Here is a 26,281-nt window from a genome sequence, read left to right as displayed (position 1 = left end):
CGGTGGACTCCACCCAATCTTGGACCTGAGACCGCTGAATCGCGCGCTTTCTAAGCGCTCGTTCAAAATGATTACGCTGAGACAAATCCTTTCACATATCAGGCCGGGAGATCGGTTTATCTCCGTGGATTTAAAGCATGCTTATTTTCACATTCAAGTTTCACAAGCGCTTCCTGAGATTTGCATTCGAGGGGATAGCGTACCAATTCACAGTCCTGCCCTTTGGCATATCCTTGGCCCCTCGTACGTTTACGAAATGTGTGGACGCTGCTGTCTCTCCTCTGAAGCAGAGCGGAATGCGCATCCTGAACTATCTCGACGACTGGCTAGTCTTAGCCCTATCTGAGAGTGCGCTGCTCAGCGACAAATTTAGACTCCTCGCTCATATTCAGATTTTAGGGCTGACTGTAAATATGCAAATAAGCATGCTGGTACCAAGCCAGAACATCTCCTTTTTAGGAGTGGAGTTGAACTCAATCAATATTCGAGTGCGTTTGTCGGAGGAGCGCTCACAAAAACTGATCAGCTCTCTCACAGTCTTCAAACTAGAGCGTTCTTCCCCGCTAAAATGCTTTCAGAGGACGCTCGGCCAGATGGCTGCTGCTTCGACAGTGTGCAATCTAGGGTTCCTACATATGCGACCGCTTCAGCTCTGGCTAAAGACCTGGGTGCCACAGAACGCATGGCGCACGGGCACCTTGCGCATCACAGTGACGCGTGACTGTTTGCACACGCTGACCCCTTGGTGCAATATGACTCTGTATCGCCGGGGTGTTCGTATTGGCCAAGTGATCAGGAGAAAGAATGTTACGACAGATGCATGCTCGAGACCACTGCTGCGGCTGGCAAGAGACCTCCTTCTGTGGGCAGATCGACACCTCCTCTCCATCCGTGCAGTACATGTCCCCGGACGCCTGAACTACAGCGCGGATTTACTGTCGAGGAGCGGGGTAATCCACGGGGAGTGGAGATTACACCCTCTGACAGTCAAAATGATTTGGAGTGTATTCGGCAGAGCGGAGGTGGATCTCTTCGCATCAGCGGAGAACACTCACTGCCCGCTGTTTTATTCACTGACACACTCTCCCCTGGGAGTGGATGCACTAGCTCACAGCTGGCCGAAAGTATGCAAGTATGCCTTTCCTCCAGTGAAACTTCTGCCTCGCGTGCTTTGCAAAATCAGAGAGGAAAAGGAATCTGTTCTGTTAGTGGCACCGAAATGGCCCAATCAGTCGTGGTTCCCAGAACTGGTGGATATGCTGGTAGCACCCCCGTGGACTATCCCACTGAAAAGAGACCTCCTCTCTCAAGCACAAGGAACGATATGGCACCCAAATCCGGGTCATGGAGCCTTCATGTCTGGCCGCTCGACGGAGCTTGCCAGTAACAGATGCACTTCCTCAGCACGTGCTGAACACTATCTCTAAGGCTAGGGCTCCTTCCACGAGGCGTCTTTACGCACATAAATGTAGAGTTTTTTCAAGTTGGTGCGTATCGCGGGTCGAAAACCCAATCAACTGCCCGATACCAATAATTCTTGCCTTCCTCCAAGAGCGATTTGATAGTGGTCGTATCATGCCATCCACATTGAAAGTGTATTTGGCCGCTATAACAGCCTTTCATGCACATGTCGAAAATCGCCCGATCGGCAAAAATGAACTGATCATACGGTTTTTAAAAGGAGCAAGAAGGCTGAACCCTCCTCGCCCTTCTACTCTACCCACTTGGGACTTGGCGCTTGTGCTTGACGCTCTCACGGGACCCCCGTTCGAGCCCATATAATCAGCAAGTTTACCAACAAAGGTTCTCTTTCAAATAAAAAAGTTTAATTTATAAAAGAAACTTTGATATTTGTGAAAAAGGACATTTTAGGTAGAAATGGCTGGTTAAGCTAAAATGGGCCACAATTGTCAGCTAAAATGGGCTGCATTCACACACACACTTTTACACAAAAATTGAGGGTGAAAATAGGTTTATAGGCCTAGATATGTTTCCATACAAAATCTTAACAGTCTTTTTTTTAAAATTGCATTGCAGACAGTATGGCAGGAGGACAAGCAAAGAAAGGAAACAGAGAGACGAGAAGAGAAAGTGTAAGAAAGGAAGGTGTCCGTAAAATGGGCTGCATACACACACATACTTTTACACAAAAATTGTATCACGGTTTATGGGCTCACGGTGTCATCCTCGCTCTGTTTGTGTATGTGGGTGTGGGTGAGGCTGATTGAGGCCGATTCGCTACAGCTGCGGATCATTTACATCGCTATATTAGACGCTTTCACGCTGTTCTTTGTTGTCAGATCCTTGTATTGCCTGCCGTGTCCTGGTCAGTGGTTTCCGGCCGTTCCTGCTTCCTGGTTATTCGGCTCCTGATCTCCGTCGTCTCCTGGACTCCGTCACCGGAGACTTGGCCGCCCTTTGCATCCCTGCATTACCGGCGAAGATGACGCGGTGCACGAGCTACTTTCCTGACTTTTGTATGGTCCTGACGTGTTTTCAATAAATCGCTGTTGTTTCCTCAGCTTGAATCCTCCAGTATTTATGACAAATTAAGGGTGAAAATAGATTTATAGGCCTACTGTAGATATGTATCCATGCAAAATCTTAACAGTCTTTAAAAAATACAAGCATACACAAATACATGTACACAAAAGACACCAATGCACAGAAAGACACACCTATACAACATGATCAGTTAATTTTTAATTGCATTGTTTAATTAAATATTCATTCAACTTTCTATTTAATGAAATACATTTATGGTGTTGCTATGGCAAACTAAAGGCAATAGTGTCAATTTACTGATAAAAAATTAAATGATTTAAGCTAAAATTACGTGTTGTTCTCTTTTTATATTGGCCAATTTTAACTGAACAGCTGGCCCATTTTACCTGAATGTTGTGCCGTGGCTCAAGAAGGTATCTGCTGATACTATAACTTTCATAATTTTAAAACTTTTATACTTTTTCACATTTAAAAAAATATAAATATATTTAAGAGACCCATGCTAATTTATAAGAATATCATTAGATCTCATGCATAGCTTATTTTATGGTATTATAAGTCATTTATCAAAACGTGGCAAATTTTAGCTGACTTCACCCTACATATGATACGCATCTAGGCTACCCCACAACCCTAATCCTACCCATCCCGTAGCATATACACGCCAAAGTCCATTTTTGCGTATCAATACCACAAGTTTTCATTTTTATTTGGCATACTATTTATACACACTTTCATGAGATAGTGTTGGTATGCCAACACAAACAGCCTGTGTCATTGAGTAAGCTAAGCCAACAAGCCAATAAACGTAACCCCAGGAATCAAGGACAATGGAACAAATATGAGCATAAGATAAAAAAAAAACAGAAAAACTAGGAATTAGTTACACAGGAAAAAATAAAATTCTGCATAAGAAGGGAAATGCAGCTGTATTGTAGATAATCACATAAATGAACAAAGAGGAGAGTCAAAATATGATAAATAAATAAATAATAGTTTTTTTTCTGTATGCCTACAACCAAATAAATTCCTTGTACATTGTATATTAATGCATGACAAATAAAATCCATGTTCTACTAATGCAATAGTTCTATTACTAGGAAAGGATAGCAAATAAGATTAGATCTATATATTTAGATCAAGACTATAGCCCCCGGTTTCACAGACAAGGCTTAAACCTAGACTAAAATGTAAGTCTCAGCTGTTTCAACTGAAATAAACTTGCACTGACTGACTGATGCACACCAGTAATGTTTTTTTCTAAGCATGATTATAAAAATTACTTAAATGTCCCAATTGAACTATGTCCTAATCCTGGTTTAGTCTAAGCCCTGTCTGTGAAACCGGGCCTAGAAATATCTTGTCAAGTTACTAAATATTGTTACCAGATTTATAACCAAAATACTGCCAATGGCGCTCTCTAGTGGTGCATCTACATATTTGTAAAAATGAAATTATTTGACGTTTATGAGAAATTAGCCTATAGTGTTTCCACCCTTTTAACTTTTCTGCATAACACTGTGTGTGTAGACAGAAAAAAAAGACAGAATTTTCTTGTGGTGCATACATGTCCACTGTTTAGTAGACAGTTAAACAAATTAGAAGCATGAAAAGTGCATTTAAGAGTATTTTATTTATTTTTCTGAGAAATAAAGCAAGAGTAAATTTATGAGAAATAATAATTAACAGGCCCACAAGTCCTTCTAATTGAAGAATTTAAGAAAATATATTTTTTCCTGATTGGTAAGAGCTGCTTTCAGTTCTTTAAAATTGAATCCTGCATACCTCAGGAATTGCTGTTCGATTAGTTGCTGCTCAGTTATATAACAACATGATAGAAAAGCCATTTAAATTTAAACATTTTGCCTGTCATAGAACCGTACAGTTGTCACATGCTGTATAGTGTTGTGAAGTAGGGGTTGTCCTCCTGCTGTATTGAGGTCAAAGTTAAATGTTGCTGCTGCTGTTCCTTTAAATGCCCTCACCCAGCTGATGATCTACGTCACAACATATGACCCGAATTATAATACACATTTTATTGCTTTGTTGTTTTGTCTGCTGATTTAGGAACAAGACGGACTACACGCGTCGAGTCGTAGTGTATAACTGTCCAAAACACTTCTAAATAATCATGAGTTAGTTTCCACCGAGAGTTGAATGCAGCGCGAGCGGACGGTTGTGTTGACGCAGAGCGGTCACGTGAATTTTAACTGAAGATGGCGGACCCCAGCTCAGGAGCATCGGAGCAGCATAGCAGTGAAGTTTCAGAAACTTTAGTGTCATCTAATGAATTTCTCAAACCCCACATGCAGGACAGCGATGGACATACAGCCAACAGCCCGGAGGAGTCGCTTTCTCCTGCCTCGGTGATTTACTTTAAGGAGGCGTTAACTTATAACTCAAGTAACGTTATACAGTTTACAAAGACGAGCTCTTCTCTTCCTGCCCCAGTGCGATATGAATTCCAGATTGAGAGGACTAACAAGAAAACAAGAAGTGAGTATATGTTATGGTCGTCTGCATATGGGCTTATTTGATAGGATCTGATAGTGTTTGCTTCTCTTGAACATGCTGCATTATGTGACACAAGCCTTGTGTTTCAATGTCAACAACATTGCACAATGACAGCCACTGCGACGTTTATGCAAGTTTGCAGTTTCTGCAATTGGTGTTTGTTTTTTGTTTTTTTGGAATTTATGACTTTTAATTCATAAGTCAGTAACCCACAGCTAGCACAAACATCAGCTCGTAAACTATATTTCATCTACTGTATGGATGTAGATATCCACAGCCTTGAAGTCCACAAATCGTATAAACTCCTAATCCTTGAGGTCATGCTCGCCATGAGAAATATTACTGATTGAGTGTGTCCTGGCTATTATTATGGTCAGATTTGGCTGATTCTGAATAGCTAGTGAGCTGGCTACCTTGCCCACATTTTTGGCCATCATAGTCATGCTGTAAATGACTGGAATGCACATAATGATGCCCAAAACTGCTTTCTGTGTAGGTTGTCACTTGGTTTTCTGTGTCTTTTTATATTCTTTTGGCGCGTTACAGAGATTATTTTTTTAACCCTTTGAAATGTTGTCAAGTAAGGTCTCTTAAAAGCATATTTAAAATAGTTTGTGCTGTGATATTACATCCAAACTAACCATAATTCTTTATGATTGTCCTTTTTATGTCATGAATATATGTATTTCAAAAAAGTATGTCAAATGAGTAGGATGTCTAAATATGCAGTATTTATGAAACCGTAATCTTGCATGACAGTCCTTCTGCACCTGCTGAGATTTCTGTGTGCAAGTGTGCAACCGGTTTTCTATCCCATAAATCCACAAGAGCCGACTAGCTGTCCGATTTGAGAAGCTCTGTGAGCCACAGTTTCTATTTAGGGTTAAATTATACTTAAGAACACCCAGGTAAATTATTTTCACAGTTTTTCTTAGTACATCACAGGTCAAAGAACATACTGGTTGAAGGCTGATGCAGTTGCAATTGACTCATTGCAGCTTTTTAAAAAGCATACATTTTGAAGAAATTAAAGATTGGAAATGATTATATTATTTTGGTGGAAAATCGAAAAGGAAAACATTGCATTTTTTATTTTTTTGTGATGGCTTGCTTCAGAGGGTTAAATCAGACTCATGCAGCCCATTGGTCGCACTTTGTGAATTATTTAGCAGCACAGTATTATGGTTCAATATCTGTAATGATATATCTTGCTTAGAAGCGCATCACTGAATGATATGACATCACCACATTACTTACATGCGTAGTTTTAGAGATACACTAACACTACACTACCATACAAAATTTTGTGGTCGGTAAGATTTTTTTTGTTTTTAAAGTTTTTTTATACTGACCAGTAATATGATCAGTAATACAGTAAAAACTGTAATTTTGTGAAATATTACAATTTAAAATAACTGTTTAATGTTTTAATATATTTTAAAATGTATTCCTTTGATGGCAAAACTTTCAGCAGCCATTACTCCAGTCTTTAGTGTCACGTGATCTTTTAGAAATCATTTTAACATACATATTTGATGTTCAAGAAACATTTCTTATTATTATTAATTGTGAAAACATTGTGCTGCTTAATATTTTTGTGCATTTTGTTTTCAGGATTATTTAAAGAAAAAAAGAACAGCATTTATTTGAAATATAGCCTAATTCTTTTGTAACTTTACAAATATCACTTTCAATTCAATGTGTCCTTGCTCAATTAATTTCTTTAAAAAAATGACCCAGTCCGTACCCAATGCTGTTTCAAAAAATGTGTTATTAATTTATAGTCATGCATACGTGCTTTTTTTTTTTTTTTGTAAATAATAAGATTTGAATATTAGATTACTGCTAATATTCAAAGCCCGTTTTACATGACTTTGTATATGAGGTTCTTCTCTTTTCAAAGGTACTTTCAAAGGTTTATATGTGATGGTTTTACAGAGTATCCATACATTTTTTTTCATTACATTTGTTTCACATATGGTTTAACATGAGTGGCCAGTTTGCTCCTCTTCAAGATGTCTTTCAGTAAAAAGCTGCTTAATCAGCAATGTTCTGGTTCTCAATCAGTAGTACTTCCATCCTTCTCTTATGCGGCATGTGGATCTTTGACAACAGCTCCCCCCTGCATCTGACAGGCCTCTCGGGAGCTGTGCCCACCTCCACCATCTGCTCACGTGATTCCCACAATCCTCCTCAGCATCACGGCAGCCATCTTGGTCAACACCCTCCCATTTGCAGCACATGCAGCCAATCCAGTTAAAGTAAGTGGCTGGGCTGTGAGGGAGGGGCTGAGAGAGAGAGAAAGAGACATCTCTGATTGTAGCTCCGCTGAGGCTCACACAGCATCTCAATCCCCTGGCTGTGCTGAGCCAGAGAGCACTGAAGCCTTTATTCACACGGAGGATTTTAGCTGTCGCTGCTCATTCACAAGGCGAGGCCATTGAGCCCCAGAAGAATAGCATCCCTTCGGTCAGGTTTGCGGTGGACTGCTTGCTTATTTTTCCCCTTCCCTCTTTCTTTGTTTTCCTTGACTCTTTTTTCCTTTCTCCTTTGTGCTGGAGAAGAGTCTTGCTTGGACTGGATTAAAAAAAAATATATATATATATATATCATCTTCATTCCTGTTCCCTGCTCCTGACTCTTCACTGAGGGCCCTCATCGTGAGTGTTGTTGTCGTCGCAGCAGCTATCAGCTGAGTCACCATGTCTGATCTGACGCCCCAGAGCGAAGCCCCCACCCCCACTACTGACAAGATCACACAGGCTGCCCGAGAGACCATCTACCTATGCAATTTCCGTGTGTCGGTGGATGGCGAATGGCTGTGCCTGCGCGAGCTCAACGACATCTCGCTAACGCCAGATCCCGAGCCGGCTCATGAAGGTAGGCGCACAGCATCACTAGGCCTCTGTGGCTCCTATCGTACTGGGCGGTGCTCGCCCAACCATCCTCCATCATGCTTTCAGCATTCCTACAGGCCTGCTTGGAAATGTAGTTTTTATGAAGAACAAGTGTTTGTTTCTCACTGAATTATTTGAGAGAAGCTATTCATATCCTGTTTTATTCTAATTAAATTATTGTCACATTGAACAAATGGAGTATGTGCACTGCACTGTTCGGAAAGTCCCTCAAAACAAAAGTCCCTCCAATAAACAAACAAAAAAGTAAGAAAAGAAAATAGGTTTTGACAGACTATTAGACTTTTAGTGTTATTGTTATTTGGATTGTTGGTCATAATTTTTTAAACGATACGTCACACCAAAAAAGCTGACACCAAAAAGCAATGACTGTAAAGATAACAATAATGATAACTATATTTGCATACACGACAACAGAATATAAAATTTGGTTCTTATTATTAGTGCATGCTGCAGTTTTGTTCAAGCTCTTTAAAGCAGGATGGATTCTGATTGGGTGACAGTGTTTTTATTCTTCATAATCTGGAAAACGATCATTCTGAAAGTGATCCCAACTATATTGTTCCTCTGTATCATTATAGCTGTGGTGTGGACTACCCTATTCTCATAATTAGAGTGATTATTAAAACTTAATAGTTATCGTGCTTGGTGTGAACGGCCTTTAACAAATGACTTAATATTGTTTGATATGTTATTTTTCTCTGTTGAGATTTTCTTTTATTTTCTTTTCTGTTGAGTTTAATAAAAATAAATGGCATTTTGCAAATTTGCTTATCATCTGGTTTTCATTTATTCACTTTTCTGAAGAAGAAAAGGCAATAAATTATTTTCTAGAATAGTGATAGGTGTCAGACCTCACAATTGTTTTGCTATTCCAGTGCATTACTGGAGAGTCACGGGTTATCTTGCTAAAGGTTAAAAGGTTAACATCATTTGGACACCGCACTGCTGCCCTGGATATGGGCCTGGGATTCCCACTCAATCAAATGTCTTGAAGGCAATGTGATCAACTGGCCATAGAGAAGATGCAACCAGGGCCACTAACAGCAACAGTTCAATCTAATCTATTTTATCTTCATTGGGCAAGCAGGGAACAGGCATGTAGAAAGACAACAAATAGAAAACATTATCTGATAAGGTGTGTTTACAGAGTCATCCTCTGAGATGATTATATACTACAGAAGTAGTTGTTTGTTGGCTTTGGGCTGTGTGATTAAACATCTGACATTTTTAGTGTCACATCAGCCCCAAGGGTTCAGAGCCAAAAAAAAAAAGTTACGACAGTACTATTCCCTCAGATCTTTCCAGTATTTTTTTTTTTCATAGATGTTTTACAACAAATATTCTCTTCAATTTAACCACTGCAAATCATTCGGTATTGGTTAGTTGCCATTTTGCCCTTGATCTGTTTCACTGCATGCAGATGTTCTTTGTAGTGTTTGGTGTGCTCTGCCTCATTAAGTTTCACTTATTGCTTAATTTAATTTTTGTTTCTTCTTTTCCCTCTCAGCCAAGCCACATAGAAACTTTATGAATAAAAAAGATCTGTCATTATTTACTCACCCTCGTGTCATTTCAAACCTGTGTGACTTTCATCTGTGGAACATAATGTTTCAAAGAAGTGAGAAAGTCATACAGGGATGTTTGGAACTGTGTGAGGTAACAGATCTTCGTTTGTTGTTGTTGTTGTTGTTGTTGTCCCTTTAAAGCTGTCGTGGAATGAATCTAACAAAAAAAGATGTTATTCCAGTACTGTGGATAAAAAGGAAATATTACATTCTTTCCTGAGGCCTTCTGTCAAACAAATCGGGTTAGATAAGTTGCCACTACAGTCTTGCAGGGCAAGCATTGTTTGAGCTACATCTAGTGTTGTCAAATTACTTCATAGTAACTTTCTGATCCAGATTTGCTGACATGTTGTAATAGTGACTCATAATGACCATCAACGCTCAGTTTGCTATTAATAGTTTCTGTTGTAATGCTTGTAAAGTCATTCACTAGGGTAAGATTTGCGCTAATGTCTGAGAGTTAGAGAGAGTGAGATTGGCTCTGTAAATAAGAGTCTACACTTAAATTTCCTACAACATAATATGTATTCCCTCTTGTTGTTGCTTTGGTTTACTCCCATGATGTGCATGTCCCAATCCTTTTCTGCTTTTTTCTGTTTTCCATTGCCTTTTGCAAAAGACTCATGGGAGGATTTCACAGATTTGGTGGAGCAAATGAAAATGCTTGATGAGTTTAAAGGTGCGTATGGTGGCATCACTCCCCACAGTCCACCTCATCCCCGCCTCGGGCACCATCCTAAAACCACAGCTGGCATGGCCGTGCAGCCCTGTCTTTACCAAACAAGCCTCTCTGAACGGCACATTCGCACCATAGCTTCTAAAGCTTTACCTCTTGTGCTCATGTTCTTTTGTTGTTCTCTTTATTTGTCTCTTTTTCATTGTCTATTATCTCCCTTCCTATTGGTTTGATGTTTCCAACAATAGCTTTGTCTCTGTGACTTTTTTTGCTAGCTCTCTTTATAGCTAGCAAAATATTTGTCTATCCATTTGGTTAGATTGTTCTTGTCTGGCCTGTTTCTTTGGCTGTTTCCTTGCCCCACCCCATTCTCTGACTGATTCTGCACGCTGATCGCATATCAGAGGTCAATTTCTGGTTCTTCGGACTTATTCCCTGTAGAGATATTAAACATTTATGATTCAAAGACTTCTTATGCACAAAAACACATTAAAATAATCTCTTTCCTTACAGTGAAATAGTTTGGTTTGTGTAATTTGAATAACCTTTGCATAGACATGAAGCTTGACTCGTTCTTTGCTGTGTGACTCTGCAAAGCTACAAGGAGGTCATTCATACCTGGTGAAAACAGATTTTTTTTTTTTTTTTACCAGTAAAATCTGTTGGTTTTACTATTCATTTCAAGGTCTTTGAACAACTTCATTCTTGTTGTTGCATTAACAATTCAATATTTTATGAGTAATGGCCATTTAAAATAAACTTGGACTGAAATGACTAGACTTAAACTGAGAGTATCTTCCAGATTTGCCATCATTTTTAATTTTAAAAGTCAGTGTACTTTGAAAAATGACCTACTGTCTCGTGGATCATTTTTCCTGTCTCAACTCCTGAAATCGGAAAATACTGAGATGTGAAGTTTGACTAAATGCTAAATGAGTCCATCATGGCCCATTTGTAAAATCAACCCAATTGATTTTAAAGGGAAAAAGGTCACTCCTGTTCATGAACAGACATGGATTGAGAGTCTTAATGATGAAATGATAGCATTACTGTGGGTGTTTTGGTTTAGACAGGGTGAGGCTTGAGAACTCAAACTTGAAATTAAGTTCAGCAAAAACTGATTTACTGTAGTGATTCATTGTTGAATTGAGATTATCCTGAAAACAACAGCAACAAAACAATCATCTGTTCGTTTTTTATCAGAAAATGTCTCCTGAGTAACATGATTGCGATGGTGGGATGAAATCTGTGTGCAATTGATGCATTTCACATTGCATCAACTACAATTCATAAGTCTTTGCCAGACATAGAGGAAACCACATAGCCACAGTAAATGGGAAGTTCTCATGAAGTCTTTCTCTGAAAAAAATCTCATATAAACCTCATATATTGCATATATCAAACCTGTTAAATACTGTGTGTAGAAAATGTCAGAGTTAGAGAATTGTACCATGATGTTTCAATTCATGCTTGAATTTTTTTGATTTCCAGATCCCAAGGACCCCATTGCCATCGAGAGGCTTAACCTGATGAACATGGCCAAGCTGAGCATCAAGGGCTTGATTGAGTCTGCACTGAACCTGGGCCGAACACTGGATTCAGACTATGCCCCACTACAGCAGTTTTTTGTCGTCATGGAGCACTGTCTGAAACACGGACTTAAAAGTAAGTGCAACAAATCCCAACCGAATTCCACTGTCCTCCGAGTATTCACAGGTCCTCATTTGTGTCCTTTACGCAATAGAAATGTAATCATCTGCTCATTCATTTTAATAATTATTGCACAGTACTTTTGGTATGTTGTGTATACTCAGTCTGTTTTTCCTAAAGATATCGCTTTTTTAGGTAAGAAGACGTTCCTTGGTCAGAATAAGTCTTTTTGGGGTCCTCTGGAACTTGTAGAAAAGTTAACTCCAGAAGCTGGTGAGATCACAGCCAGTGTCAAAGACCTTCCTGGGCTCAAGTAAGATGTTTTCAACTTGTACATGTTGTTGTTTTTTTAATGCATACTGTGTTTCTGATTCAAAAGTTGTTCTTTTATCCCAGAACCCCATTAGGAAGAGGCAGAGCGTGGCTTCGTCTGGCCTTAATGCAGAAGAAGCTCTCAGACTACATGAAGACTATCATCAACCGAAAAGACCTGCTCAGGTACAGTTACAGATTTTGGTCTCTAGTATAAAAGCCATAATTTTGATTTAGCAACCCAGTTTTGTAAATATTATATTTGCTGTTTTTGTTTCCCTCAGTGAATTCTACGAGCCCAATGCTCTTATGATGGAGGAGGAAGGAGCTGTGATCGCTGGGCTGTTGGTGGGCCTGAATGTCATTGATGCTAACTTGTGTATGAAAGGGGAAGATTTAGACTCACAGGTATCTGTTAGTTACTGTACATGAGTAATGAAGGGGCAACAAATGATGGAACAAAGCATTATCTTTGTTACATTTTCTTTGTCCTTTCAAGGTTTTTCTCCAAAGTGTGCTGGCAAAAAGGTGATACAGGGTAATAAGATCTCAAATACTCTCTCTATAGGTTGGAGTCATAGATTTTTCCATGTATCTGAAAGATGGTGCGCACAGCAGCAAAAGCACAGAAGGGTGAGTCCATATTCAACTCCCTCAATGGAAGCTAATTGTTGTAGTCTGACAGTTATTGGACTCAAAGCTGCTCTTTGCTTGCAGTGATGGACAGATCACAGCTATTCTTGACCAGAAGAATTACGTTGAGGAACTGAACAGACATTTAAGGTGCAGTCCCTTTACCCAACATCAGACTTGTGGGGTGTGTTTGTGACTAGCTGCTCATTTGGAAAGCATGAGCAATCTCACATTGTCACTCTAAATTCCCCTTTCCCAGTGCATCAGTGAATAACTTGCAAGCCAAAGTGGATGCACTGGAAAAATCCAACACAAAACTTACAGAGGAGGTGGGTAATAATTATAATTTAATAGACTACTGAAGTTGTGGTAAATACAAGAGCGTAATAAACTAGAGACAAATGATTTACATAACTGATAGATCATGTATATGTTAGCAGAACTGAATTCACATGATATTTTCATGCACACATCTGTGTATACACTACAGTTCAAAAGTTTGGGGTCTGTAAGATTTTTTTTTTTTTATGTTTTTCAAATAATTCTCTTATGCTCACCAAGGCTGCATTTAATAGATCAAAAATATAATATTGTGAATATTATTACAATTTAAAATAACTATTTTATATTTTAATATCCATTTATTTTTATTAATGTATTTATTAATTTATTCCTGGTATGGCAAAGCTGAATTGTCAGCAGCAAATACAAACCTTTTGTAACATTACTTGTTTGTAACATTTTTGTAACTTTACTGTCTGCCTTTACTATTACTTTTGATCAGTTTAATGTGTCTTTGTGTGTAAAATGATTAATTTCTTTCCAAAAAAAGTGCTGACCCCGGAATTTTTAATGTGGTTTATTGACACGGTTGGTGGAACTTAGTAAAGTAACTATTTGTGAATAGATGCTAGTAGTAATAATTTCTTGTTCTTGATATTTAGCTTGCTGTGGCAAACAACAGGATCATCACTCTGCAGGAGGAGCTGGAAAGGGTGAAGGAGGAAAGCTCTTACTTTGTGGAGTCTAGTCGCAAGGTGAAGAACATTGTTTTGATCCCACAGTACTGATTGTTAACAATCATTCAATAGAACAACAGTGATCGTTACTCATTATTCAAAAGTAATCCACAAGCTCATAGTAGTTCTTTGCTCTGATATGTGACCTGTATTTCTCTTTGAAGGCATCAAGGGCAGATGGTACCGCAAACGGTCAAGTGCTTGGAGAAACTCGCAAACAGCTCAAAGAGGAAACTCAGCTCAGGCTGGTGAGTAAACCATTAATGTATATATCATTTATCTTTTATCTTCAAATTCATCTCTGGTGTAGGACCTCTGAAGCAGATGTCTGAAGAACCTGAATCCTGAAAGAAACCGTTTATGTTTTATGTTTAGGATGTCGAGAAGGAGTTGGAGGTGCAGATAGGGATGAAGCAAGAGATGGAGCTGTCCATGAAGATGCTCGAGAAGGACATCTGTGAAAAACATGATGCTTTGGTGGAGCTCAGACAACAGTTAGATGAAATGCGTACACTCAACCATGAGCTCTCCATTAAGTCACAGGTATGCTTAAACAACTTTAGTTTAATTTTTAGTTATATTTTAGAATAACTAAACCTGGCTCACGCCTTGAACATAGCCACAGAGGCTGACATGGTGTTTAAAAAGGAAGAAAATAATCACAGGTATGAAAGAGAGAGACACATATGCATTAAAAAACATGCTTCTCATAATTCACAGGTTTAACACTGGAGCCCTTGCTTGTTTCACACACAGAAGCTGCTTGTAAGCAGCACATATTTATTTTCCTTCCCCATTTTGAAAGTTTACACTATGGTGGAGTGACCAGGAAGTGATCTGATTTGACAGTGCCAAAATAAAGAAGCAAGTAGAGTAGACTTGTGGTGCCGAGTCACATAGTGTGTTTGAATTTCAGGAATTTCTATTCATCTATTCTATTCATTTCTATTATCTAATGTAGCTGAACTGCATTTATTTTTGATGCAATGTGTTTGTGTTTGTGATTGGTGTCTGTGTTTGTCTGGCTTGTAGAGCTCAGAGACTGGTGCAAAACAGAAAAGTGACATCATCAGCCGCTTGGAGGAGAAAACAAACCAGATGGGGAGCATTATTAAACAGCTGGAGAGCAGGTAAAATGAGTCTAACTGCATAAGCACAGCATTTACGCATGACATGAACACTGCAAAACAAAGAATGGGGTTCAAAAGTCTGAGAGCACAAGTGAAAATGCCTCTTCTAATTTCAATAAACAATATATAACATATGAGCATATATACTGTATGGACACAATATTATCAATTAATGTTGACCTTTTAATAAATCCTTTAAAAGTTAGTTACCTTTTTTATAGTTTAAAGCCATTTTTAAAGTTAACAATTTGAACCTTAAAGCATTATACAACTAAATTTTTATATACTTTTTATTGCAAATGAAAAATTAGATTTTGAATCATAGATTTTCACTGTGAACTTCTGAATTGCACCGTATATAACTAATTTTCCAAGGAAGGTTATTGTTCAGGATGGGCAGATTTCCTTAATCGGTGAATGATCATAACAAAGACAGAGTGCACATCACATATATAGAGCACTTTCCTGTTTTAGTTCTGTTGCCAACCTATGGGAGGCAGCAACGTTTCTGTTTCTACAATAACTTCTGCTCTGTGTCTCTGTCTTCTCTCAAACACTTCTTTGCTTTTACCTGTTAATTTGACATTTTTCACATGCTCATTCTCTTGTGTTTCTACTCCTTTTTCCTGAGCAGTGACAAAGACATGGCTAAACAGGCACGAAACATGAACACAGCTGCAGGAAAACTCCTTCAGAGGCAGCAATAAAATGATCGCAGACACTAGATAGTTTCCAAAAAAACTTAAATTAAAAAAAAAGATCTTCAGTTTGATTTTGCATAACATAGATGACTAGGGTGTTTATTTTATTACTGAGTTTCAGATCCATTGCCGTTATTCTGTCTTTAAACTGGACTGAAAACTACAGATCTTTGCTTCTGTGTCGTCCCCCAGCCTCATCTTTCAATATCGTACGCCTGATCCAGTGCTCCTGTCTCTAGTCTCCCTCTGTATGTTTTAGCCAAAATAAAATGCAGCTGTTTTGGCATCTTAGAACAAAGATGGCAGACATGTACATTTTAAGTAATGGAAATGCATCTCTCTTATGTCTTTACTTCTCAATACTGATAAAATACTTCTCAAACCATAACCCAGTTCAGTACAGCACGGGGAAACATTCCTAACAAAAATGTACAATCATTTTATACTCTATATAAAAGTATGCAACACCACATTATTTGGTTAAAAGTCTTGGACCTGAATATTAGACCAACCTGCTTAAGTTTCATGATGTTAAGTGCTCTGATGGATGCCCAAGCTGACAAAAAGGGTGTGTTTATTTCAGGCATATTCAGGAGGTCATGTTAGCTTTTTTTTGGAAGAAATTATGTTGAGTGCAGGATGGCGTGCCTGAATTATTTTACAGCTTATTGTAAACTTAATTGAAATCTGAAGTTGATGCAGTGGTAGTTGATGCCAAATGTCAAAGCTTTGGAAAGATATTTGTGATGCCAAGCTTTACGGATTCTGCAAAAAGTCTGGATGATGAAATCCTCTAAATTGTTAACGGACTAAAGTGTATGTAGACTTAATTTAGATGTTGAAATGTAGTACAAGCATAGCTTAATAAAAAAATCAGACACTTGTCGGACTACTTTGCCTTCTTTAGCTTTTACAGTTTCTGCTCTAGCCACATGCTTCCTTCTGTCCTCTCTAAGTTCCTTCCTTAGTTCTTCTTTATGCTTTTATTATTTGGTTCATCTTCATTTCCCATGGCTTTTAGTTTTCATTTCACCTCATTAAGTTAATGTGGCCCAACTTCAGATGTAAGAAGGCGGAACGAGAACGAGACCTGGCTGACGAGGCCAATCGACTCTTCAAGCAGGAGTTTGGAGACAAGATTGGGAGTCTGCAGGAAGAGGTGGAGCAGTTACGGAGACAGAGGTACTGAGATTTACTTATTGATGTGATGTTACATCTAATGGTCAACCAATATATTTTGTTTAATATCTTGCAAGCAGATGTTATGCATACAGTGCTGCTTGAAAGTTTGTGAACCCCTTGCAGAATTCAAATAAGAGAGATCATACAAAATGCATGTTATTTTTAATTTAGTACTGTCCTGGGTAAGACATTTTACCTAAAAGATGATTACATTTAGTCCACAAGACAAAAAAATAGCTGAAATTATTCAAATAACCCCATTCAAAAGTTTGGGAACCCTTGGTTCTTAATACTGTGTGTGGTTACCTGGATGTACCATGATTGTTTTTTGTTTTGTGATGGTTGTTCATGAGTCCCTTGTTTGTTCTGAACAGTTAAACTGAGCACTGTTCTTCAGAAAAATCCTCCATGTCCTGCAGAATCTTCAGTTTTCCAGCATCTTTTGCATATTTGAACCCTTTCCAGCAGTGACTGTATGATTCTAAGATCCATTTTTTTCTCACTGAGGACAATTGAGGGTTCAAACATTCACAAACAAGGGACTCATGAACAACCATCACAAAACAAAAAACAATTATGGATCATCCAGGTAACCACACACACCCTGCGTCCCAATGTGCATACTGTCCACCCTATCTGCCCTAAATAGCATTGAAAATGACTAATTTCAGCTTTTTTTTTTTTTTTGGTCTTGTGGACTAAATGTAAACATTATGTAAAATATCTTACTCAGGAAAGTACTAAATAAAAAAATAACATGCATTTTGTATGATCTCTCTTATTTTGTTAAAATTACGCACATTTTCACAGATTCTGCAAAGGGGTTCACAAACCTTCAAGCAGGACTGTAAATTATATAATTTAGTGATTTAATATTTTATAGAAAGATCCAGTTTATTGGTTAAGTAATTGAGCATCAGGAGCTAACAATGAATCATCCAGGTTAATGTTAATTGATATATACTGTTCCAAATTCTGGGATCAGTAAAATTATTAAGAAATTAGTACTTTTATTCAGCAAGGATGCATTAAATCAAACATTGAGAAAATATTGTTTTAAATACATGTATTTTTCAACTTTCTATTCATCAATACACAACTGTTTTCAACATGGATAATAATAAGAAATGGTACTTAAGCACCAAGCATCATCATAGTAGAATGATTTCTGAATTTTTATTTTATTTTCCACTTATTTAGCAGTGCTTTTTGAACCACGACTGAAGTACAAGATAGTTTTCATTGTGATTTAACCAAATGATTGCACAGCCACTGCTAATGTTGTGAAAATTACAAACACAGTTATAAAGCCATTCTTTCTTGATATGATAGATGGCTTTTGGAACAAGAGCTCAGGAAATGGCGAGAGAATCCTGGAGGCCACATACCTGAAGCTCTTTTAGGAAAAACACCACCTCAGAGAGACACGAGACAGCATGTGGAGGACATCAGAAGGGTGAGAACTGCTTTCCACTTTAGTGTCATTCAGTTGCTTTCTCTGAATATAGATTGTGCTGTTCCCTGAAATTCAGGCTTTTTGTTTTTATATAGGAGTTGGAGTCTGTTAAAAAAGAAAATGATACACTGTGTACTGCACTTGAGGAAAAGTCAAGTCTAAGTTCCAGTTTGTAAGTCTTAAATGCTGGGTCAGTTGCATACAATTCTATTTATCTACTTCAATGTTATTAAAATTAAACTGAAACTGTCTTTTTCTCAGGACGCTGTCACATGAAGATGAACAGGTACTCTACATTTAATCAGTAATTCTTCTTTTTTATTTTATCAGAGAGGTTCCCTGCAATAATTTATTTTATCTCTTACTTGATAGGACCGGTCTCTTTGTAAAGACACTGAGCCTACCGTATGCCAAATGTGTGAAAACCAAGACTCTCTGACTACACCCAAGGTATCAAATCAAGGAAAATGCAGATACTTTTATATCTAAGCAACAATAAAACAAAATCCTCAGCAATCATTGCTTTTTAATAACATGTTAATAATAAACTACACTACTGTTCAAAATTTGGGGTCAGTAACGTATGTTACAAAAGATTTCTACCAAATAAATGCTGTTCGTTTGAACTTTCACAGTAACAGAACACAAGTGCAACTGTTTTCAACACTGATAGTAGTAAGGAAATGTTTCTTGAGCACCAAATCAACATGTCTTTTTAACCATTTCAGAGGCAATGTAAGAACTGCAGTGGTGCGTTCTGTGAGAACTGCATGGCCAATGAACTTCCTCTGCCCTCCTCCATCAACCCTGAACACGTGTGTGACGTTTGCTACTCGCATTTAATGCAGCAGTACGCATCTTCCCCATCCTGAGGGGGAGCTCATTTCTGAGCACAGATTATTCTGGCAGTAGTTAAATGGGTAATCCATGAAAAATGACATCACATTCTAAATCATCAATCAGTACCAGTATCTCGGTTTAGCAACATATCAGTTATTTTGTTTGCATACAACATTTGCCAAAAAGGGAATATTTTTACAAGCTCTTGTGGGAAATGCTTTTAAGATTTTCATATAATTCTTGATGAGTGAAGCTGTCCACCAAGTGGATTTATGTGGTTCTAGTATTTGAATTGTCTCTGTGTCTTTCATGATAGCAAGCAGGATATACAATAACAAAATAGTGACGTATTAATAATATATATAATGAATTAGGAGATGATGGATTGTAGACAGGATAGTGTCAGCTTTTTGAAAACTATGGCACTAAACAATGCCCATAAACTAACAATTTAAACTTTTGAGTCCAAAACTCATCAGTTGCCTAAGATACAATTCAAACAAAACAGCATATTATGGAACTCGTCACAGAGAAAACCATAACTGAAATTGAAATAAAATTTAATTATTTAAAGAGATAAAAAGGTAGTTTTATGCCTGTGTAATACTGTATTTTATTCTTAATGCTTAATAACAATAAAATTGTATAATTACAATTTGGATTTCTCAGTCTAAGTCATTTTATACATACATGCGATATTTATGGCAGAATTAAATCTGGATGAAAGACAGGAATGGCTTAGCATGTTTGGGTGATACAATGAAAAACTGCATTTATATCTGCATCTCGTGTTAGAAGGGTTTCAACAATGGAACGGTTACTTTAAAAAACTTTGGACAATTCCTCTACATATGACGGTTTTGTTAACACACTGTCGATCTGAAATCAGAAATAAATATCCAAAAAGAAAACACAACAAGCAATAATTGTAAAGTTCTCTTTAATGTTGGTTATATGTATTCTTGTACTATACATTGAATCACTTTCATTAAATAAGCTGGGATGCAGTGCATTAAGACAGTTTAAATAGTTTACTTTCACCCTATTGTTCCTCCCTTGATGCTGATGAATTCAGGAACAGCTCAATGTATCTCTTCACTGGACGACAGGGAAAAAAACAAAGCAAGATTAATCATCATGTTTGTTTTTAACATTTTACACCACATTTGGGTTATTTCAGATGAGCACACATATTGCTTACTTATATACTCTCTGTCTTTGGACATGGCTAAAACGGCATCTTGATGTGTTCTGAAGTAGGCATCTGCCTCACTGGTGGGTCGTCCGTCAGGGCCATACTCTACAAGAACCTTCACCAGTCTGATGGGAGTGAAAAACTAGAACAGAAATTACACCTCAGTCATTTGGTGTGTAGATTATATACTGGGCAAGATCAATTGAGGTCTTAAGGACTTATTCCACTCCTCTTGACCACCTCATTGACACAAACAATCAAAAACCATACTGTATCTTAAATAGAATAAATTCAATATAAAACTTTACCTTTACAATGTCTTCTCCTGTGGCATTGTATGGTAGACCTCTCATGTGAATGAAGTTGTGTGTTGTTGATATAGAGCTACTGTTTTCTGTCCACAAAAATACAGATGTTAAGGGCTGCACACAGTATATAACATTTGTATTAATATTTGAAGCCTGCTTGTAAAAAGACAGTAATAAACACCTGCTTTCATTGTGCGTGGTGTGTCCTCAGCTCCTGGTGTGAAAGCTGACGTCTCATTTCGCCTTCTTCCGTACTGGACTTGGATCTCACTTTTTCTGCTAGGGAAAATCTCAATATACCTGCATATGAGGAAAAACACCCCATTGTGAACACAGATCTGAAATGTTAAAGTACATATTTGATTTTAAAACTTTTGGTACTGAACAGGGGCCAAAAACACCAGGTGATGTATATAAAACATGACTAATAGATACCACCATACTTCCCTAGTTGACTGACTTCCATTAAGAATGGCAAACACTTTGTATTATAGGTTTCTGAAATGGTATGTTTAAATATGCAAACGATTCATTATCTAATTATTTGTTATAATGCTGAATGTATAAAATCAGGCAAATGATATGAACAAACACCTCAGTAAAAAGCTTCACAATATAGAGTTGCGAACCTAACATAATATAAATATATATATACACAAACAGATGAACTGCAATAAAATAAGCACTAAATGTTTTGTCTGAAACCACACATTATGATAGCCCAAAATCTCATAGAAGTGCCTGGAAAAAAAAATAAATTATGTTCCTGAAAAACATTTCTTTTGCATCAAGTATTACTTGATAAAATACCAACCTGTTTCCCATGACTTCTCTGTCTTTCTTTAGGGCTTCTTCAGCCATTTCCTTAGTGGCGAACTGCACGAAGGCATTGCCTGAGTTTCTTCCTTTCCTGTCCAGGACTATTGTAACTCCATCTTTCACAATCTCCAACCCTGTTTTGAGAATATTAAAACACTCAAATGAAGCATATGGCTTTCATCAGAGCAATGACATTCAAATGTCACATTGTTAAGGATCTCACCAGACAAAAACTGAACGATGTCTTTCTCCGAGCAGCTGAAGGGAAGCCCTCTGAGTTGCACCACCCCATCTGACTCTGTAACCTGCTGTGTAGCTTTTAATATGGCTTCAGCATCTTTGTTTGTTACCTCATACACTGAAACACATAACATCAGTGTTCACTAAATATGAGCTATGTGAACAATTTGGCATGTGATAAACACAGAATACTACTTACCTTCTACGAAGCGGCGTCCCAGGTAATGTTTGTGCAGATCCAATGCTTTGCAAACGTCCTCCTCGTGCTCCAGCTCAATAATCGCCTGTCCCGTCGATTTGCCGTTCCTGCTGTAAATTATATGGATTCCCTCAACTCCACCTCGGATCCTACAATCTACATACAAAAATCAAATATATAAATAAAATGATCACTTCACATCATGAGTAGATCATATCTAAACATCTTCAAGCGCTGACAATCCATATACTAACAAAAGCCTACTACTGTATCATATTTGATGCATTACTTTCTATAGACCATTTCAACGGATATTCGGCGGTATAAGGAAGTGACGTCTTTGGTCCACGGACGTTTCCGGTTAGTGTTCAAAACAATGGCGGCAGGTGCTTGATACACAGTGGGATTGCGATTAATTTATTTAATCCTGCTGTTTAAAATGTAGAAATTAAAATTAGATCCTTGTAGTTCGGTGGTTGGGTGCTCCCGCTGGGCTCGAACTAACATTAATTTATAAATAATCGGAAATTAAAGGGTTAGATGCCCGAGAAACGCGCCTGGATTGCAGCAGTGAAGAAGCAGAATAGACACTAGCAACTCTATAATATACAGCGCACATTTCCATTGAGGTAAGGACAAGCTCTTGTTTTTTCCATCTAATTCTTTGTATTTATTTACGTTAACTCTTCAAGTATGATGCTGCATTTTGTTTTCGTCATTGTTTACATATGCGCCTAGCGTTTTGATTCTTTTTAAGTGAAAAAGGCCAAGCTTTTATTTCTGTTTTATTGCAAGCGTTATGTAGGCTATAAAAAATAAATATGAGTTCTCATTAGTTGTCTAGCTATCTTGTAAGCAGATAAATGCAGTGAGTAACACATTATAGAAATGTATTCTCTAAACTTGAATGTTGAATAGTGAAACGGTTAACTGCAGTAGTTTACAAAAGCTAACGGTAAACATTTGTCATCACTTATGCTTGTCTAATGTTAATTCCAACATGTACTGATGTATTAAACAATAATAGTATTATTTGTAAATGTTGTGCATTAAATAAAATAATTGTTTTTCTACTTTTGTCTTTAGGAAAGCCATCATCTGTAATGTAAGACAGCTAAGACAGTGAGTGCTACAGGGAGACAGGACAGTGCCAAACCACATGTGACCATATGAACACCCAGAAGTGTTTGAGAACTTGAGGATGAAATGCAATGTAGTACTCAAAGCTGCATATGGTCAGCCTGCTGCTTTTGATATTGATCATGTTAATAAATATGCTGGAAACAGTCTCTGTCTTTTGTTTATATGCAGTACTGGTCAAATGTCTGGACACATTACTATTTTTTATGTTTTTAATACAGACAAAATCAGTAATATTGTCAAACGGTTTTCTGTTTTAATATTCGTTATATTTCTGTGATGCAAAGCTGGATTTTGATCAGCCATTACTCCAGTCTTAAGTGTCACATGATCCTTCAGCGATCATTCTAATGTGCTGATTTGATATTTGGTTAGTGTCAGTGTTGGAAACAATTGTGCTGCTTAATATTTTTTTTTCTGGAACCTGTGATGCTTTATACAGGATTGATTAATTAAATCAAGACAGGAATTTTCAAAATTATAGAAGTCTTTTCTAACAGTGTCTTTTTAAAATCAATAAAAAAAAATATGAATAAATGTATTCATATTCTTAAAATAAAATAAATACTGACCCCAAACTTTTGAACAGTAGTGCATGTTGTTACAAAACATTTATATTACAAATAAATGCGGTTCTTTTATTCAAAGAATACTAAAATTATCTCAGTTTATAAACATGTTAAGGAGCACAACTTTTTCCAACACTGATAATAAATCAGTATATTAGAATGATTTCTGAAGATCATGTGACACTGAAGACTGCAGTAATGATGCTGAAAATACAGATTTGATCACAGAAATAAATTACATTTTAAAGCATATTAAAATAGAAAACCATTATTTTAATTTGTAATATTTCAAAATATTACTGTTTTTGTCTATATTTTTGGACCAATTAAATGCAGGCTTGATGAGCATTGGCGACTTATTTCAAAAACATTAATAGTGGCCACACTTTTTACCTGTATGTGTGTTTACAGTAAATGTGCATAAAAACATACATACCCACATATAAACTCGTGTGTGTGCATTTATTAATCTGCATGTAGGCTATACTTTATCTAAAAAAAAAAAACCTAATAAAGGTTTATGCAAAACACGGTAGTCAGCATTGAACTGCATTCATCTTATTTATGACCACATGATGGCTCAGATAGAGCATTCTCGCACTGTTCCACAGCAACTTGACCACACTAAGCACACATTATAAAACGATTGAAATCAGTAATAATGGGATGTGTAGTGCTTAGTTTATTAGCATTCATTTAGCATTGTAATAAACATGCATGTTCAGTAAAGCTGCAGTTAAACGATATGTATTGTGAAAAGCGCTGTACAAATAAAAATGAACGCTAGACATACAGACTGACCCAGCAATGCAAGTGAAATGTCCACCAAAAACCTCCCCGGATATCTTAGCACACACCATGATAAGATCGTAAGTAACACTGTTTGTCTTGCTTCAGTTTAACCGAACATAAGACTGATGTCATCCATCGTACAAACAAATGATCCCAACTTCTGAGGAGTTAATTGTAAGCATCCAGACTGCGATACGCGTTTAACGCCATCTCTCGTGTACACGCACACAGCATCAATCAGAGCCGTCCGGAACACTACTTTTAATGTTCTCTGTCATATTTAAAGGGTAATTATTATTATTATTATTTTTAAATACCTAACTTGCGTTTTCGCTAGGCTTAAAAGGGATGCGCTTGCGCTAGTTATAGGTTTTTATAGATCTGAGATTTTAAAATGGCGCTACCGGAAATGCTTCAGGACCAGACATGCGCAGTAGCGCTCCAACGCCTTTGTTATTGTTTACGTCCGTGAAATGGTCTATTATTAACATGCTTTCTGCACCGATTAAAGATTTAGAGATACTGTTCATTTCAAAACGTTGGGTTTTTCCTGACTGTTATTTCATATGTCAGGTCTTACATTTTAACATATCTTGAACTGACTTGACTTGATCAAATAGGTGAAGCATGTCTGGGAAGACTTTAGAGACTGTGAAAGATCAAAACAAGTAACGTTACCAGAAAAGAAGTTCATTAAGTCCTCTTTAGTACAGGACCAAGGGAAACCTTTGGCCTGGATGATGAACACCTCGTTTGCTCGGGGCTCCTCATGAGGGGTGTATTCTGCTAATGGTGGGTACTCATCTTCCTTAGACGGTGCCTAAAACATTAAAAGAATAGTGTCGGGAGAAAGAAATTAAGTTAAACGTCATGCGTCTAGAACAGCTTTTTTTATCTTTCTGGAAATGCACTGAACTGTCTTTACATAAATGCATCAGGTAACGTTACCTCAGTAAATAGTCTTCGCTGATATAATGTCCATGGATGCTTGACTTCACGGTCTGCAAAATATCTCGCGGTCCATGAATGAACATCTCGACCTCGTGCTACTGTAAACTGCGCAGTTTTAATATGATTCAGAGGATCCACGCATGGAAACCGCTGCTGTCTCCTGATACAGCGAACAAGAGACAACAAGAGCGCGCTCCTACTGAATGCAGACATCTTGTACTGTACAAAACTTCGCCTTAAAACTTAGCATAAAACCAAAAGTATACAGACAGCTTTAACACGGCATATTTCAGCTCAGTTGCCCCAAAACTCACGTTGACCTGCGGCATCAGAGGACAACATGACGTCAACAACACGCGCCCTTGGCCTTGACAGTCCTTTCAAAATAATAGTTATTTTTTAGTTGTACTTTTTTAATAACTGCAGAGGTTTTTTTATTGCAATAATAACAAAAAAGATTCCAGTATGTACAAAACAAATGTAAAATGCAGTACGTACAAAAACTTTCAATAATAAACGAATTATGGTTTAATAGTTAAAAGAAGAAATAATGTAATATAAAGATTCTTAAGAGACAGAAAGGAGTAAAAAAGAGAGAGAGGGAAAGTGCACTCAAATAAAGACACAAGTATATATTAAGTAAGAATATTTAACATGGCACAAGTTCTAGATGTTTTTATAGCTTTCTTGTTAACAGATGTTGAAATAATAAGAGGTTTATGCAAAAACTTGCATTAAATAAATGCTTATCTTTAGCATAAAACCCAAAAAGACTGTGTCTATAACACAAAGAGAAATCATAAAAAAAAAAACATTTTGGACAATCAAAGCATTAACTTTATTCCAGAAAGTCTGAACAAAAGGACACTCCCCCCAAAAAATGAGCTAAAGTTTCAAAAGAAATTTCACAGAAAGAACCAGATGTATCAATGTTATTTTAAAATTTCTGCAAAAACTGCTTGTCAGA

The 26,281-nt window shown here is 37.4% G+C and overlaps 2 protein-coding genes across 4 annotated transcripts; one reads left to right on the top strand and one right to left on the bottom strand.

Moving 5' to 3' along the window:
- Positions 1 to 4,482: 4,482 nt before the first annotated feature.
- LOC306871979 (protein RUFY3-like) lies at positions 4,483 to 20,799 on the top strand. 2 transcript variants are annotated; one of them, XM_079420281.1, is made up of 18 exons: positions 4,483 to 5,001; positions 11,670 to 11,843; positions 12,024 to 12,141; positions 12,225 to 12,326; positions 12,425 to 12,548; positions 12,709 to 12,773; positions 12,858 to 12,923; positions 13,033 to 13,102; positions 13,718 to 13,810; positions 13,957 to 14,040; positions 14,168 to 14,335; positions 14,825 to 14,922; positions 16,686 to 16,805; positions 18,138 to 18,261; positions 18,357 to 18,433; positions 18,523 to 18,547; positions 18,634 to 18,711; positions 18,990 to 20,799. In XM_079420281.1, exons 1-18 carry the CDS (start codon positions 4,722 to 4,724, stop codon positions 19,131 to 19,133), a joined length of 2,010 nt encoding a protein of 669 aa, XP_079276407.1. In that variant the 5' UTR covers positions 4,483 to 4,721; the 3' UTR covers positions 19,134 to 20,799. The 2 variants fall into 2 exon arrangements, with proteins under 2 accessions (XP_079276407.1, XP_079276408.1); XM_079420282.1 differs by lacking the exons at positions 16,686 to 16,805; positions 18,138 to 18,261; positions 18,357 to 18,433; ... (1 more) ...; positions 18,634 to 18,711; positions 18,990 to 20,799 and adding an exon at positions 15,557 to 16,506 and having other exon boundaries at positions 4,500 to 5,001.
- On the bottom strand, positions 20,026 to 25,670 carry LOC306871980 (G-rich sequence factor 1-like; the record flags this gene model as incomplete). 2 transcript variants are annotated; one of them, XM_079420284.1, is made up of 9 exons in its annotated part: positions 25,312 to 25,670; positions 25,042 to 25,183; positions 21,863 to 22,018; positions 21,647 to 21,781; positions 21,419 to 21,557; positions 20,786 to 20,904; positions 20,605 to 20,690; positions 20,303 to 20,438; positions 20,026 to 20,199 (listed from the first exon to the last, which is right to left on the bottom strand). In XM_079420284.1, exons 1-9 carry the CDS (start codon positions 25,525 to 25,527, stop codon positions 20,144 to 20,146), a joined length of 1,185 nt encoding a protein of 394 aa, XP_079276410.1. In that variant the 5' UTR covers positions 25,528 to 25,670. The 2 variants fall into 2 exon arrangements, with proteins under 2 accessions (XP_079276410.1, XP_079276409.1); XM_079420283.1 differs by having other exon boundaries at positions 20,184 to 20,438; positions 25,312 to 25,662.
- Between the last annotated feature and the right edge of the window lie 611 nt (positions 25,671 to 26,281).

This window comes from Barbus barbus, assembly GCF_936440315.1.
Source record: "Barbus barbus genome assembly, chromosome: 6".
NCBI classification, from domain to species: Eukaryota; Metazoa; Chordata; class Actinopteri; order Cypriniformes; family Cyprinidae; genus Barbus; species Barbus barbus.
The sequence above is the reverse complement of the archived record's forward strand: the minus strand, read 5'-3'. Positions and strand labels throughout refer to the sequence as shown.

Bases quoted from the DNA above. Each gene is read 5' to 3' on its own strand.
- LOC306871979 (XM_079420281.1), top strand. From the start codon at position 4,722: ATGGCGGACCCCAGCTCAGGAGCATCGGAGCAGCATAGCAGTGAAGTT. The intron at 16,806-18,137 runs GTACTGAGATTT...TTGATATGATAG, and splicing joins GAGCAGTTACGGAGACAGAG to ATGGCTTTTGGAACAAGAGC. The intron at 18,434-18,522 runs GTAAGTCTTAAA...TCTTTTTCTCAG, and splicing joins TCAAGTCTAAGTTCCAGTTT to GACGCTGTCACATGAAGATG.